Genomic DNA, 17,883 nt, shown 5'->3' with positions numbered 1-17,883 from the left:
GAGCATTAAGGCCTCTAAACAGAAAGAAAAAAATATACTTTTACTTTATGGTTATGATTTCAAACAATAATTTTATTCTTAGCAGCTGTCTTATGTATATCCAAATGGAGAGATTATGTAGAACCTGCTTTTCACTGTTTATTTTCACTTACCTGAACACACCATGCTCATAGTGAGCTATTGGCCTTATTGGGGAACCATGATGTCCGTTGTGTGTCTGTCCCTGAACATTGTCTAAACGAGAAATTTCCTCCTGAACTATAGGGCAATATTGATAAAACTTCACAAGAATGTTCCTTGATTAGTCATTGAAAAATTTCCATATTTCTCCTGTCCATTGAATAATTAGATAAATGCGCCAAAAATGGTGTTTAAAATGATAATTGCAATAATCTTCTCCGAAACCAAAAGGCCTAGAGGTAAAATAATTTATATTGACATTTTATTGTTGTTCTCCACATCACAGAGATTAAAACCAGCACCCATTCATCCCAGGTTTTGCAGCAAGCAAGTTATTCTTAAAATCTGGTAGTCCACTTTGGAGAGAAGCTTTTCAAAAAGCGTCATTAACACAGCTTATTATAACAAAAACTCGCTGATTTCCCAATAATTCCATCTCTCAGCATAGGGATTCCTGTCTAATAAAAAGTATGGGGACCTGTCTCAGTCAATCATTGCGATTGTTTCATCCTGTTCATTAAAGAGGTTCATAGCAAGATATGTTCCAGATATGCACTAGATGTAAAAATTGACCCAAAACACGAGACCAAGTATTGAGCCACTGAGCTACAGATTTTCAGGGACCCTCGGGATCTTTTATTTTAGATGCTCAACACTAAGGCACAATTAACCAACAAAAACACTTGTTACCAATTGCAGAGTCAACGTTTTTGATGAGTTCCAAGGGAAGATGTTGATAGAATTGATGGCGCTTGAAAAAGATATTCAAAAGTTAGTTGATGCTGACAAGAAAGCTGAGGTAGTGAAATCTTAATTTATATTATGTTATTTGTTTAATAAAAAAAGTGTTTTGCATATCAATCATACTTACTGCTCTGATTGTACTTCATGTAAAATGGGATTGGAAGCTTTTATTAATATTATGAGAATGGCACATAAAAATAATCATAATTATAATACATCTTTTAATAATTATGGATGTTGTTTTTGAGAAAGTGGAAGAAAAACATTGGGATTGGCCCCACTTTTAGAAATGATTTGTGCAATATTGCTTGAAGTTGTCAATATGTTTGTACATAGGCAAGTAGATGTGTCCTAAAAAAATAAATTTCCCTTCCATATTAAGCTATTTAAATCTTGGAAGTGTTTTGATGTATAAATTGAGAATAATAATTATTTTCACCAGATAATTTGTTTAATAAGTGATGAAATTTTTCAGCACGCCACATTTTAGGTTGAGGGATACAGATTTGCATCTTGAAATATGTCTGATTTTTTTCCTCTTACACACTTGGGTATTTAACATTCAATTTTAACCAAAGTTATTGACCTTTTTAGCCATATACTAGAAATGTATGACTGTAAGAGGATTAAATTTAACTTTACAACAATATTTACCAGTATGTTAACTGGCACACCCTTGTATTTGGTGCAGTTTGGTTTTGACATAGGCCAAGCAATGTTCTTATTTTTTGCCAAAATGAGCATTTATAATTTTTCCTACCAACAAGTTTCTTTGTTGATATTTATATAAATTTCAAATACTTAATTGGTCTTACCAATTTAATTAAGATTTTTATCTAAAAGTGTAAGAATAAATATCCTGATCCTTGCACAGGTGTTTTCAGTTACCCCGTTAGGTTTTGAAAGCATATTCCCAGGACCATAAATGCTTCCTTTAAATTTAAATTGCTTTAAGTAGTATTCACAGCTTTAAAAAATTATTTATTTAAATAAATGTAATAATATCCTGTTAATTTTCTTTATTTGAACCCCTTATGCAGCTGATATTTATATTTAGAAGTAGTGTTTGTTTAGTGTTTACAACTTTTGAATGTAAAGTTTGCAATAAATATTCCTAATTACCAAACTGTATCACTTTTACAGGAATTCTTTAGGTATCAACTTGACTTAATCCATACCAACAAGGAATCTCAACAGAAAAGGTTAACATGACTTCATTGTTCATAGTTGTATGTATGCGTTAATGAAATACCCAGCCACATGATGATGTTGCATTACCCTTTATAGTTGTTCAGAATATGTCTGTCTGTCTCTTTTACAACAAATTACTACTACAATTGTAAACATACAACTTGCATGTATTGTTCCTTATGATATGAAGTAATGCATTATGTTTATTTTCGCACATTAAAAATTGCTAAAATAAATGACCATTTTGCAACTTAAAATCCTATTACATGATTATAACAATGATTATAACAACAAATTACTACTACAATTGTAAACATACAACTTGCATGTATTGTTCCTTATGATATGAAGTAATGCATTATGTTTATTTTCGCACATTAAAAATTGCTAAAATAAATGACCATTTTGCAACTTAAAATCCTATTACATGATTATAACAATGATTATAACAACGTTCATGTAGATTTCTCTGCTCTGGTTGATGCATACTTGAGTAGGTTCTTGGACTCAGAGCCGGCTTATTTACCTTGGAATTTTCGAAGATATCACATCTTCTTCATCAGCTATTTAGTTAGTCTTTAGAATGATTAAGTAAAGAATGATTTATTAAAAGATGTAAAATAATGCATAAGTTAGCAATACTGAAGTCTTGCTGATTCATTGTTTAGAATTCAGAACATGAAAAAGCTGCAAGCACACTTGAAGGAAAGAACAAAAGCAGTTACAAAGTACAACCTCAATGTGAATGTAAGTATTTTAGATCTTAACATTTTACATAACAAAGAAATACATAATTTTCTGTGAAGACTCATCTATGCGAATTAGTAGAGTGATTACCCGTGAATGAATATTAAGAGTTTCATTACATAAAACGTGTGTAGTCATTGACCCTGCAACTATTTCTGCGGACATTCTCCCTTTAATAAGATTGATGTAAAAAATAATGTCACTGATAAGCTCAAGTATGCCAATTTAAAAGTAGGGTGTTAGTCATTCATTCCTCCAGCGTGTGTGCTTGTTACAGGTTAATTTGTTAAATATGCTTATTATGCCCAGAAAAATGTTCACTTGTTCTTATTTGTATGCTGGTTTTCTTCATCCACAATTCTTTTTATCTCACCTGAGCAAAATAAATATATATGCTCTGGCTGAGCTATTTAGATCACCCTACGTTCGTTAACTTGTCCATCAGCCTGCTGCATGAGGAGTGCAGTGTGCGTCATCCACTCTAGAGGCCACATGTATGGCTCAATATTGATGAAACTTTGTCAGAATTTTTATTATAAAAATATCTAGAAAGAGTTTGAGAGTGGGTTATGTGCATTAATAAACTAGCTCACCAGGTCAAATATTAAACCACATGCTGTTGTGGCACTGTAGATGTTTTTTTATCATCATACCTCTGTTGTCAATCTTGGCCATATTCATGGGGTAACATGGTAAATATAGTCTGTATGTATTAAAATAACTTTTAACATTTTCTTTTTTAAATCTGCATTTAAAACATATGACTAAAGTCGAACAATTAAGGACCATGTTGTGTCCTATTTTTATATTAACTGTATTAAGGATTGTAGCAGTTGTTTAGTTTTAATATTTTCCCTTTATTTTGAGAATGCTTTGAAAGAGAAGTTGAAAGAAGATATTGCTGCCTTACAGAAGAAACTTGTTGCTGAAACGGTAAATATTGTAACGTTTTATACAATTATTTGTATGATAGATAGACTTGAATTGGGCACAACAGATCATCAAAAAAAGGCAATTTGTGAGGTTAAAAAATAAAAACACGTTTGGCTTACTTCAAGGTCAAGGTTCAACCGTTTTCAGTTTTTGAATTTCATTAAAAAACTATCAATTTATATGTATTCATAAATCATTTATTGAATATGTTTAGTTTTCATGTTAATTGTTAAACGTTTATATTTTTAAGCAAATTCAATTCTTAAATATAGTATCCTTTGTTAAAAAACGTTTCTTTGTATTACACTTCAGCAAAAAGAAGAAATGATGAACATTAAACGCGGTCTCCAGAGTTTGTTTTAAAATGCAAATGGGAACAGTATAACAGTGCACTTTGAAATTTTGCCATAATGAATTCCGATTGTTAATTGTTTCATTTTGAACTTCAATAAATGTGTGTATTTTTATTGAATATAGTAGTTCATATTTTTTTGTTTTGATTAACTGTGATATATTTTTGTAACATTGTGTTTACAAGTCATTTTATCATCTGATGTGTACTGTTTATTTATTTAAAATATTGTGAAGTATAAAAATACATTTTGTTTGCTGCAAACATTTATGAAGCATTTATATTTGTAATAACGTTTAATGTCATATATTTAGCCGGATTTTTTTCGAAAAAATCTCGGCTTATAGATTGATGTTGTCGGGCGGGCGGGCGGGCGGGGGGGCGGGGCGGGGGGGGCGGGCGGGCGGGCGGCGTGCTCGAAAATGTTAAAGTTCTTATTTCATGGTATAACTTTGGTATGCTTGGACCTAGAGTCTTCAAACTTGACATGAAGGTTGGCCAGGATTAACAGATGACCACTGGTCATTTCAAGGTCATTCATTTGAAGGTCAAGGTCACTGTGACCTTCAATATAAAAAATGTTAAAGTTGTTATAACTTTGGTATGCTTGGACCTTTCATGGTATAACTTTGGTATGCTTGGACCTAGAGTCTTCAAACTTGACATGAAGGTTGGCCAGGATTAACAGATGACCACTGGTCATTTCAAGGTCATTCATTTGAAGGTCAAGGTCACTGTGACCTTCAATATAAAAAATGTTAAAGTTGTTATAACTTTGGTATGCTTGGACCTAGAGTCTTGAAACTTGACATGAAGGTTGGCCATAACTAGTTAGTAACCACTGGTCATTTCAAGGTCATTCATTTGAAGGTCAAGGTCACTGTGACCTTGAATGTAAAAATGTTAAAGTTCTTATTTCATGGTATAACTTTGGTATGCTTGGACCTAGAGTCTTCAAACTTGACATGAAGGTTGGCCAGGATTAACAGATGACCACTGGTCATTTCAAGGTCATTCATTTGAAGGTGAAGGTCACTGTGACCTTCAATATAAAAATGTTAAAGTTGTTATAACTTTGGTATGCTTGGACCTAGAGTCTTGAAACTTGACATGAAGGTTGGCCAGAACTAGTAAGTAACCACTGGACATTTCAAGGTCATTCATTTGAAGGTCAAGGTCACTGTGACCTTGAATGTAAAAATGTTAAAGTTTATTTTCTTACATTTGATAATGAAATTGATGGAAACTTCAAACAATATGTTACTAATTTGCTAATAAAAAAATTGAGATCAAACTTTCCTAATTGTCAATTCAAGTTCATATTTGTGACCTTAAATGTTATTGTTGTTCATGTATATGCATGCATTCAAAACATAACACAAGGTTTGCTCATGCCTTGAAAAGTACTTACATTTCATTTTGACCTTTGAACAATATTTCAGTAATTTAAGTATTGCATTGACAAAAACACGAAAGGTACTTTCCTGTCATTTAAATCAAAAATCCGGCTTCAATGCGGTCATCTCCGACCGCGGAACTCTTGTTCCCTTTAAAACTTAGAATTCGCATTTTTGATGCTGTTTGTTGGGTTTGATAATATATTTCTGATGTTTTGTTTCTTTCAATCCAACGTTGAAGGGATCCATCCATCTGCTTGAAATGGGTGTACTGATTCTCTGAAACCATTTAATCAAATTAAATTTTACATAACTGTGTATCAGTATCTCTAGAGGTGAACATAACCATATGCTTAGGTCATTCTTCTATAACCAACTTTCAGGCAGTTAATTTACGTCATATACGGCTGCGTCGTTGTTGGTATTTTACCTGCGGATCGGAGTTCCTATGCGTAAGAATTGAACGGAGGCGATAGGAATTATCACGATTTTGCCACATATCTATATGTTTTGTTTGTATATTGCCAAAACTATTGGAATAAATACTTTTCGCTATTCCCGTTGAAAACATACACGCAGAAGTTTCCGTGATGTCAACACACCAAAACAAATAAACTTGAATGACGTCAGCGTCATTTATAGACATTTAATGAAAAATACGTCATAGCTTAAATACAGTGAAGTTATAAACCTTATATATAAGACCATAATGACCGAAATGACTTTAAAATTTAAATTAACTTAAATATAACAAGTGTACAAAATGGGTACTGCGCTGTAATTCAAAAATTAATTGTTTGTTAACACTTTGTTTGATCACGCGTACAAGCAAGCGCTGTTAACCCTTTCCCACTTAGAAGCAAAGTGAAAATGGCTATGTGCAAACAGCATAAAACCAGAACAGCCTGTGAGTTACTCGCAGTTTGTTCAGGTTTCATGCTGTCTGCTGCTCATCAATATCTTAAGGTGGGAAATGTTAAGCCTTTAAAAAAGGTTGGAAATGAGGCCATTAAAACTTGATACTAGAAAAGAATATTTTAATTAGATTTGATAAGGGACTACAAAAGTCCGTTTATAAAGGATAAAGGGTTAGCTTAGCAATTTCTGAAACTTTTTTCACAACTTAGGTTACGCCCATGGGATGTTGCGGAATAACCCACATTATATTTAATTATTTTTTTAAAGAAAATAACTTGCGGGCAATGGTATAAATATATTACATTTTCGAATGAATGTTTGCAACATCTGGAACACGAATGATCTGAATTTGATGTAACTTAATCTTCATTTCGTTTTGATGAACATGTTCATATTTGTGTTGTTTTGTGCGACTGTGATATATAACTTTGTGTTACATTAATTTGTTGTCATTATCATGATTTGTACCCTTGTTCCTCACTTGTATTTTTTAAAACTGTGACCTTAAAAAATAAATGTTGTTTGTTGATTACTTTTATTATTTATTTATTTTCACATGCTTTAAATGTGTGTGCAGTACAATTTAAATGCCAAATATTCTGTAAGCAATTAAGGATGGTGAGATCTTTAATTTCGTATGTGAAATTTATAAGGATATTTTCGGTTTCCGTGCGAAGTCTTAAAACCAATTATTAAAATTTAACAAATATACGCAGTGTTCTTATATAGTAAACGTGCGCAGGTAGCTTGGCTCGAAATTTTGTTCATATTATATACGAAAAGGTTGAAAAAACATGTTTTGGGTTAACGATCGAACATATGATTCCAATTTGCTATGAGTAATTAACATTTTGTTAACTTTTTGAAATTTGTACCGCCTTACAGATCTCTAGAATTTAAAAGCACACATCGTTTATATTGTTTAGGCAGCTTACATATAGAGGCGTCATGCGAAAATTAGGTTGTCCTTGTCTTTAAAGCGTTCATCGAGTTATAATCGCATTTTCTTGTTGCCATGGCTACAATCAACAGACATCATTTTGTTTTCGGACGTTCTGTATTCTTAGTTTATCGTTGAGTTGCACAGTTTTTGCCCTACTTTAGAGCGAAGAGGCATGCGATAAGATATTTATCGCCATGTAATTGCAAACACGTATTAACATTTCCATTCTTTACACTCAAATGTTCACATTTCTTGACGCAACTCAGTCAGAACTTTTGTCCTCAAAATTTCCTAGTTGGTTTTGATACGGCTTTATGTTGTAAAACATAATGACCCGAATGATAACGTTCGGTTACGAATTTAGAAGTCGCATTTATTATCCAAACGTTAAAACGTTTTTAAAACAATTTTCCAAATAGTTTGACCAAGTTGATTAATGTGATATGCGTGATCAGAATTAGGTAACATTTCCAATGATTGCCAACTTAGTTCGTTCTACTTACATGTTAATAAAATCTTCCATTCAAAAATATCTCCTTACCTTAAAAGCTTTTACGTCCAACACTTTGTCACACTACGAGGCCATATGGTGGACATGGTCTTTTTTGCAACCAGATCCGACACCAATGTTAAATACACATACAAAGTTGATATTTCTGAACTTACGGAACATACACACTGCTTTCAAGTGGAAGTTTAATGTAAAAATAAAATGATACACATATAAAAACGACTTAAGCCAACAAATAAAAAATTTAATTGTAAAAAATTTGACGATACGATAAATGTGGAATAGCATTTTAATATGCGTGTTTGTTAGGAAAAGAAACGTTACTATACTCTCACACCCATAAAAACAGTTAAAGAACACTCGTCTATTTAAAATTAGTCGAGACCGTAAAAAAATTGTCAAAATGCATTTATACATTTTTGCAGGGTTATGAATTTGTATTATGACGCTGTTAAATAACAAAACATCGATCACAGTTATGATATGATTAGCGTACTTAAAAACGCATACAAATCTTAGAACAAGTAAACCTATAGATAAATAAGTCAAGCGCAAATGTTGTTTTCTCACTATGCGATATTCACTTAATAAAATAATTTGCAGAAACAAGTTTCACATAGAAGCCCATCCACAAAAATTGTTACACATTTACAGTATATTACGAAGCATGCAGCTCCGAAGTTAAAAAACAACATGTTTCTGGTCGAAATTAACCACGCGTTGTTCTGAAGTTTGCAGCTGTTTCTTCAGTTTGTCACGCTGAGCTGTCAGCTTTGCAACTTCATCCTCCAGTTTATTGATCTCTTCATCAACGTCAGAGGTTCCATCGGACGAATCGTAGTACTCGTCTTCCACTTAAACAAATATACACTCAGTTGGAAATCAGCGGCACCAGTAGGCTATGAACTATATTTAAGAACGCGGTCCTCTATTTATCCGAACAGAGAGACACAAAACAAATATACGATACAGTAAGAGTAATGAAACAGCACAATACGAAACAATTAACATACACACATATAAGAATAAAGCTGCGGTCACCGCCTAGGAACGGCCTTTAGTGACGCCTTAAATGAATCGCGAGTGCATATCCGAGCTTTTCACGTATACTTGTGGACCATTTGACGCCCAACAGATTTTTTGTAATCCATTGTTCTCTCCAATATAAAATGTTTACCAGATTTGTTAAAGCTGTTTTGCGTAGCGCGTTATTTTAATAAAATGACCATAGGTACATTCTTTCATTGGTATATACACATGTTACGTATGATGTTTTATAATTCGTTCCCCATCAACACTGATTGTGATGTTAATTTATATCGCAAGCGGTTTATTCGCATTTGAAACCACAACACAATTTACTTACGTTTCTCTAAGTCTAAAAGAGTCGTTACAAGATACTGGCACACGGGTGTTCCTTTTTGTTTCACTCCATCAACCACAAACACTGTCAAAGCGTATTCACCGGAGACCGGAGGTTTAAGGACTTTGACTATAAATTTGTTGTTTACAGTGTCCAGGTGACTTTGAACGAAACCTGTGCATAAATTGCATATATAGCTTGATATAACAATTTTATATGAAACAATTATTTTTAAATCAAACGCACACTATATCATAACAATATAAATTAATATTATGTATACTTTTAGTTTTCAACCGTGGATTAAGTTACATCTGTGTTTGTCCGACCACATCAGCGAATGATTAAACGACAACATACCCATTTCTTTAACAAACATACCTGTCAAATCAGTTGAAATATTCTCCCTTGACAACTCCGCGCGGTACTCTTTCTTTGCTCTTTTTTCGACCCCAAACTTCAGTTCGAGATGGTTATCCTGTATTAGAAGCTTGGGCTCAAACTTTGTCGTTGAAAGAAGTCCCGCGGCATGGGCTCGTGGTCCGAACCCCCACCCAAGTGAACCTTTGTTGTCTGGAAATTCTTTGAAATTTTTCATCTTTTCCCTGCACACGATCCGCGTCTTGACCAGCGTGGTTTTTCGTTCATCAATCTTACCGCCCTCAATGGTCAAGTTATACGACGCCATTTCAACAGGACATCTAAGCTCAAAGATAAAATGCCCCTTCTTCCTTGAACTGAATATCAGTTTGTCAATCTTGATACCAGCAAATGCCTTTGTGATTGCATCACTTTTATTTCCTTTCAAGTCAAGCACGTTTGACAAGTGTGCGGAATCTATTTCACACTCGAAGTCCTTCGCGAGTTTTCTAGGAATTTTGAATGAGATTTTGCTGCAGCCGTTTACAGTCTCAATTATGCACTGGTCTTCACTCGTAAGCCGCATGTTCAATTCATGAAACCTATGAGAAAGGAAAGGCAGCTTCATAAAAGCCCGTTCGCTGTTGATCCTTTTAGACTTTGGCAACATTTGATCCTCGGGGTCATCAGGTAGGCAGTACTGAACAAACAACTCTGGATCGGTTAAAAACCAGAATTCCTTGATCAGGCCACGCTCTCTGTTGTGCAGTATGTAGCGCGGATTGACAGGCCACCATTGACCATTCAAAAATAGTTTGTTCCATCGCGACTGCATTCGGCCTTTGTCTACAGTAAGATCACCTGGTTTGTAATCACCTGTCTTACTGATGCCCAATACCACTCTGCAATCAATGTTTGCCTCTCTGCAACGATATATTTTTATTTAACATGCAGTTTTAAAATAAACTACTAAAACCCATGCAGGGGATACTGAAGCATGTAAAGAAACATCCACGTTTTGGCAAATCCACAATTCCCAAGTAATAAAATAACTGTAGTCTCTTAACTAAAGTTGTTTTACTGATAAGTACTAAGAATGGTATAAATGATTGTACAATGAGACACCTACTTGCACATTCTTGAAAACCCATCAGCAAACGCAAGCTTTTCAGAGAACATTTTGCAGGCAAGTCCTTGAGGTGAATCCTGCGGGTAATCCTTCTCTTGAACTTTGGAGTTACATTTCAACCAGTACAGTAATGCCCTAAGTGTAGACACCGTGACAAGCGTTAGACATATAGATGTAGTAGTAAGCGTTAAACACGTAGATATAGTAGTAAGCGTTAAACACGTAGATATAGTAGTAAGCATTAAACACGTAGATAGAGTAGTAAGCGTTAAACACGTAGATATAGTAGTAAGCGTTAAAATCGTAGATATAGAAGTAAGTGTTGAACACGTAAATATAGTTGTTAGTGTTGAACACGTAGATATAGTAATAAGCGTTGAACACGTAGATAAAGTAGTAAACGTTGAACACGTAGATATAGTAGTAAACGTTGAACACGTAGATATAGTAGTCAGCGTTGAACGCGTAGATATATAAGTTAACATTGAACACGTAGATATAGTAGTTAGCGTTGAACACGTAGATATAGTAGTTAGTATTGAACACGTAGATATAGTATTTATCATTTAACACGTATATATAGTAGTTAGCGTTGAACACGTTGATATAGTAGTTAGCATTGAACACGTAGATATAGTAGTAAGCGTTGAACACGTAGATATAGTAATTAGCGTTGAACATGTAGCTATAGTAGTTAACGTTGGTCGCGTATATATAGTAGTTAAGGTTTGACACGTAGATATAGTAGTAAGCGTTGGATACGTATATACTTATTGTAGTTATCGTTGAACACGTAGATATAGTAGTTAGCGTTACCCACGTAGATTAAGTAGTTAGCGTTGGCCAGGTAGATAAAGGTGTTGGCTTGGACATGTAGATTTAATAGTTGGCGTTGAAAACTAGAGTTAGCACACTACGGCGAGTTTTTGTTTTGTTTTGCTTTATACATGTATAGTATAAGTGTGATCGTACAACAAACACTAGTGGAAGGGGACAAATATGGACGGTTATCTTTCCATAAGTAGCGTTTGAGTATATTGATACGCTCGCCCTGTCAACAGAGCTCAATTAATGACATGATGTACACTCTTGTCAGACGCCTGGGACAACCCGTTGAAATCTGCATAGTATACAGTTGCTTGATAATTCCTTACCTCAATACGTCTTTATTATTTAATATCCTGACTAAATGAATCAATAATATATTAATTAAGTATGCATCCGAGCAAGTGATCTTATTTAAATAGCTCATAAACTGATTCGTCATTGAGGAGGATTTACTAATTAACGGTAACGTAGGTTTATATTCGTCGTATTTTTCATTATTTAAAATACATGTATTCATGATTTACTGCATCTAAACGTGATATCGTTTACAATTCCTACAGGAAATGTGTATTAATTTTTACTGAAACTGATACATTAGAGGAAACAAATGTCCAAAAAAAATAGCGTTAAACTATTTTGAATTCATATTTCAAACTAAATGCTTGCACTTTATTAGTTATTACCTGGTCATGAAAATGTCCCTGTCTGCACTTTTTTCGATCGGCTGGTCAAGATACGCCACTAAAGACTCAAATGTTGTAGCCGTTGCCTGGAAACGAACAAACTTTTAGACATGTCTGTACAAGAACAAGGCACGAATACTCGGCGTAATACATGCGGTAAAGATAGTTACTCTATACATGTATATGAGCCGCGTCATGCGAAAACGTGCCATACGCGGTCAGTCAGCCGCGTCATGCGAAAACGTGCCATACGCGGTCAGTCAGCCGCGTCATCCGAAAACGTGCCATACGCGGTCAGTCAGCCGCGTCATGCGAAAACGTGCCATACGCGGTCAGTCAGCCGCGTCATGCGAAAACGTGCCATACGCGGTCAGTGTAACTTCTGAGTGCTATAAAGTCGAGGTTTCGTGGTCGCATCAGAGAATACTGTTCATGAGCTACCCTGACCGCAGATGGCATAAGACCCATTTTCGAACGACGTGGGTGTATTCGACAATCGGTAGTTTTGTGAAAATAATATGTGCCAAACAAACGTATACAATCAACTTGTCCCCTAATAAGTACAGGTTCAACAAATGATTGTGTAGTCCATTTATAAAATGTTAGTGTGTTTATTCTAAATTATTGTTATACATCCTAACAGTGATTTTGTGATCCGCTTTAAAACTATACTTTATTAAAGTGGCCTTTTCAGATTTTGGTAAAAATCGAATTCGGTAATTTTCGTTGAAGTTATACTATTTGTGAGGACACAGTAATACTGATGATTTACCATGCTCTAAAATATCCATTATATACATCTTTCGACGATTTAAAAACCTGACAATTATTAAGCGTTGCAACTCGAAACGATTGACTTATTTGGAGAGTTCTGTTGTTGTCGTTATATTTTGTTATACTACGAGGATTGCTTATATAAAGTATAAAATACATTACGTATTGTATAAGCATGGACGGCCGAGGTGTCTAAGCGATAGACTTTTACACCAGGGGTCATTGGTTCGAGCCCAGTTGAGGGTAACTTTTTTTTCTTTCTTTAATTTTATTCTTGTTTTTACTGGAGCTTTTTCAATCCAAAGCATTTAATGACACATTTATATACATGCCAAAGTCTGTGAAAAGGTCCCTTTAAGAAAATGAATGAACACAAACAGTTTTAAGTCAGTCATTTAGGTTTGGAAGTTCGCAATTCAAAACACAACAACTAAGTTGAAGTTTGGTGGAAATCTGTTTTACTTGATATATTTATCATGTGTTAATAAAAATGTAAAAAATAGTTTACCTTAAAACTTACCTTTTCTGTTAACGAATACAACATAACAAGCAATGATAACCGTAATAATCATAACTCGCACAACTTGTTCAAACTTGAATTAATGAATTACAAATGTTAAACTCGAAAGTAGAAATACATACTTTGCTAGCATGATTGTCTATAGATTCCCAATCACGTTTTATTGCAGGCATATTTGTTTTTATTTCAACTGCTTATAAAACCAACAAATGCAAACAAAAACACTGTTAAAATGTAAAGAATATTTGTGAATCAACTACGAGATATCACATATTCACAATGGTCGGTATCGAATTTCCTTCAACCGATTGATTCAACCAGGAAGTATAAAGATGACGTTTCTAAAGTAAATGCTAAAACTGATATACGATAATGGTCTGTGTAGTAGCAAACAAAATGTAAACAATCGTTGGTGTCTTAGAAGCACAACGTTAAATTTTTCAAAAGGAAATCATAAAAATCCCGCATATAATTGCTCAGAGAGCACGGGTGTTTTTTTACAAGACTGGTCCGTTAAACACTGTTCAGAGTGTACCCGCATTTTTTACAAGACTCATCTGTTAAACACTGTTCACAGTGCACGAGCGTGTTAACAATAAAATTGAACCCCATAAACTCTATAGGGAGAGACAATTTTATTCTTACCCACTACTTTTCATAACATAACACAAACTATAACCATAAGATGATCACCGGCTAGGAACGGTCTTGCAAATGCAAGCATTTGGGTTTAAACAGGTTTGAGGGTTTGACGAACCTTACTCTTATTACACAATAAATAAAAGACCAAACGTGCGTCTGTGACGATCTCAATTAAATGTACCTTTGCAGACAAAACCTCGGAAAGTATCACTACGAACACTAGGTGCGTGAATATAGATTACTACTGCATCAACACAGTGCAAATTAAACCCTGTAGTCTTTAATATTTACGTAACTGGTCCGTTAATATTAACAAATAGCTCTCTGAATGGTTTGTAGCTTTACTTTCAATAAATCTCACCTTAAGGTCAATCATCTATAATCATTTTTAATTATATGAGCCGCGTTCTGAGAAAACTGGGCTTAATGCATGTGCGTAAAGTGTCGTCCCAGACTACACTTTCCGCCTAAACTTGATTTTCGATAAGGATACCATACCATGGTAAAAATATGGTAAAAATACCATAAAAGCGGAAAGTGTCGTCCCTGATTAGCCTGTGCGGACTGCACATGCTAATCTGGGACGACACTTTTTACACATGCATCAAGCCCAGTTTTCTCAGAACACGACTCATATAAAGCAACATATAAACGCTTTAAAGATCGTGTGTAAGGTCATTTGCTACAAAACTGTACTTCTTCGTTTGGATAGAGCTACCCAATTCAAGATCTTAACGCTTTTATAACGGTGATTAAAGTACATGTATATTCGATTAAGTCATGATCTACCGAATTGCAAGCCATCTCATTGCATGACAAGCTTTTGCCTCAAACAGGTCTAAAAGGGCTGAACATAGTTTCTTGGAGACTAGCAAATCTACATGAATGTCCTTTGACACACGACACGGAGTCGGATACGGATATTTCTAAGAAGGATTTTGCGGACCTCGACTTGTAGCATCATCCTTCTCGTCGGTCGTCTTTCCACGTTGTTTCATGAACTCGTCGGGCTTACCGTAAGCTGAAATGTTATTCGTGAAAACCGGTGTCGGACGACAGAAGCGAGCAGCGGAGGTGGCGCCACAGCTTCGAAAAACAGTCGTTAGGGACCCATGCAGCAATATAGAATGTGATTTAAGTTGCGGTCGTATTAAATGTTTGTCGCCAAATGGCGTACCCTCAACGAACTTCGGGACGCCGACAGCTCGCTAGTAATGTGAAAATACTGAGCTCAGGCCGGGGATTGAACCCACGACCTCCAGAGTGGTAGTCAGACACTTTAACCACGTCGCTAAAGAGCTAGCCCAACAGCAAGGCTGTTGGAAGTGACATTATTTTACTACACTAGTTTTTAGGCGGTCAGAGCGTGATACGACCTAAACAAGAATTATTTTGATGACAATTTTTAGAAGGTTCCGACACTATTACCGCTCCTGTGTAAAATTAGAGAGAAACTTTAAGAAAGTACTGAGAAAAATTTACATACTTTCACTTACGCAGTGGCGTAGCCAGACCCAAATTTTAGCCGAGGCAGTATATTAGGTCATTCAAGGGGGTCCGGGCATGCCCCCCCCCCCCCCCCCCCGATTTTGTTTTATAGAACGTAGAACGTCTCTGGTGCGTTTTTAAGGTCATTTAAACCACATTTTATACCTAAATTATCGGAATCATGGACGCTACATAATACATTAAATCATAAGCACATATAAAAAGGATCATTGATGGAAGTTATTTGAAAAAAAACAGGACCCTCTGGGGTTCGATCAAGGCAGTGAAAATATAATACTGGTCAATGGATCCAGAGTCGGACGCGTTACCGATTGCGTCACAGGGACATATTGATTATCATGAGGAGTACAAAATATTTAACTTAAATCAGTAAAGTTTCTTACCATTTTTTACACTTTTCTTGTGTAATTTTTTATTTAGCAATACGTCATTATTATCTATCCGTTTTATCAACAACTACATTGACTATTAAAAAGAAGACTTGAACTTCTTAAAAAAAGTTGAATACGCGGGATATCATAATTTGAAAATTCTAATGTGAACAAACATTCTTACCACTTGAAACGGTCCCGGATTTAACTCGACACCGGCCATAAAGAGGAGAATACCAATACAGCCGAAAACGCCAACCTACGAAGTGTGTCTAAGTCTAAAATAGAGACAGACCTTGCCGTAAAACACCCTATTCTAGCTTGGTACGTTTCGATGTCCTCCATGATTTTAGCATCAAAGCGTACAATGCGACGCTTTGTTTAATATACGGATTTTCCAAATCATTTTGCTGAGCCAATTTGGCATCAATTGAAGTTATTTAATTGAAATAATTATCTGCCTAAACATGAACCAAGTGTACTTAATGATAATATTTGTTTGTGAATATCATAGCGCCTACAATTTATTAAATTGCATCAATTTCTTATATAGATTTTATTCTTTAAAATATTTTTTTCTTTTTTTTCCTTGTAATCTCAACATTGTTCTGCAAATTTTAGCCGAGGCAACTGCCTCGGCGTGCCTCAGCGTGGCTACGACGCTGAGATCTGGAAGGATTTTAGTTTATGTTTTTGTTTTAGTATTTTATTATGAAAAGTAGTATCATGTTCTTTTATATCGTGAACACCTATCGGTAATTGACACGTGTCTTGTATTGTGAGAAAGAAAAACAACCGAAATATTAGTATCCATGATAAAAGGGAAATCGTTTAATTATCTAGCCACACATGTGTGACGTATGAAAGCCAGAGCTACCGACAATGGCCAGTTTGCTATAAATAAGACAGCGTGACTTCAATTTTCTATCGGAATGTATGTTGGTTTGATGTTCCATTTACAAGACGCAATATTATTTTTTTAAGATCCGCGTTATGCGAAAATGGGTCTTATGCAATATGCTGCCAGCGTGGCTCCAGCGCAGCCTGTGCATCCGCGCAGTCTTGTCAGAACATGCATACTGAATACGCTACTTGGGAGATATCACGATACATTTCGTGCTTTTTTTATAGCGGATAGCGTAGCCCCTGACCAGACTGCGTAAGTGCGCAGGCTGGGCTTAAGCTACGCTTTCCGCATATGCCATAAGACCCATTTTCGCGTGACACGAGTGTAACCGTGTTATTTGAATGTGTGCAAAGAAAACTGCGTCTTAATTCGATATCAACAAACCACATGGTTCGATGACGAAGAAATAAATTCATGATAAACCATGTGATGTGATCCCACGTAGTAAAATTTGTTTGTATCTACGAACACTGTTATGTGGTTTAATATTCGTACACTTCATAACAAACATTTCCTGCGGTGGATATGCGACTATTTAGTGAAAAAGAGCACAGCAATACTAAAACCTTTGTTTTTAATTTAATAACTTAGAAACGTCAATTTTCTACCTTAATTTCAAAGCCAGGATATACGCCGAATATCTTTTTTAAAAGATATTTCTTGTTTTCTTTTCTGGTAGTATATTCGGGGTTGTTTACAGTTAACTACATAATTCACAGCAACCGACTGAAGTACGGTGCAGCATGTCAAACGCATCATTCGCAGATCCACTTCTTTCGTTATTTAAATTAAAAAAAACTTACGTCAAATGTGAGGTACCCGTGCGTCAGCCTAACGGTGTCCAAGCTGACTTCACAAAGTTTCATCAAATGTATGTATTT

The 17,883-nt window shown here is 35.1% G+C and overlaps 2 protein-coding genes across 4 annotated transcripts in view; one reads left to right on the top strand and one right to left on the bottom strand.

The window, feature by feature from the left end:
- Window positions 1-4,453, top strand: part of LOC127835685 (synaptonemal complex protein 2-like) — an 81,677-nt gene extending 77,224 nt beyond the window's left edge. The window contains exons 38-42 of the mRNA XM_052362123.1: window positions 880-979; window positions 2,068-2,126; window positions 2,784-2,862; window positions 3,730-3,795; window positions 4,108-4,453. Of these exons, the coding sequence (XP_052218083.1) occupies window positions 880-979; window positions 2,068-2,126; window positions 2,784-2,862; window positions 3,730-3,795; window positions 4,108-4,158 (355 nt within the window). The 3' untranslated portion in view covers window positions 4,159-4,453. The remainder of the gene's footprint in view (window positions 1-879; window positions 980-2,067; window positions 2,127-2,783; window positions 2,863-3,729; window positions 3,796-4,107) is intronic.
- A 2,214-nt stretch (window positions 4,454-6,667) lies between these two features.
- LOC127834056 (lim and transglutaminase domain protein ltd-1-like) lies at window positions 6,668-17,883 on the bottom strand. Of its 3 annotated transcripts, none has more exons than XM_052359623.1 (6): window positions 17,806-17,883; window positions 12,280-12,365; window positions 10,769-10,903; window positions 9,661-10,562; window positions 9,283-9,453; window positions 6,668-8,770 (listed from the first exon to the last, which is right to left on the bottom strand). In XM_052359623.1, the coding sequence occupies exons 1-6, from the start codon at window positions 17,866-17,868 to the stop codon at window positions 8,598-8,600; spliced, it is 1,530 nt and encodes a 509-aa protein (XP_052215583.1). In that variant the 5' UTR covers window positions 17,869-17,883; the 3' UTR covers window positions 6,668-8,597. The 3 variants fall into 3 exon arrangements, with proteins under 3 accessions (XP_052215583.1, XP_052215584.1, XP_052215585.1); XM_052359624.1 differs by lacking the exon at window positions 17,806-17,883 and adding an exon at window positions 13,696-13,911; XM_052359625.1 differs by lacking the exon at window positions 17,806-17,883 and adding an exon at window positions 13,574-13,623.

Source organism: Dreissena polymorpha, chromosome 6 (assembly GCF_020536995.1).
Source record: "Dreissena polymorpha isolate Duluth1 chromosome 6, UMN_Dpol_1.0, whole genome shotgun sequence".
Taxonomy (NCBI): Eukaryota; Metazoa; Mollusca; class Bivalvia; order Myida; family Dreissenidae; genus Dreissena; species Dreissena polymorpha.
The sequence above is the reverse complement of the archived record's forward strand: the minus strand, read 5'-3'. Positions and strand labels throughout refer to the sequence as shown.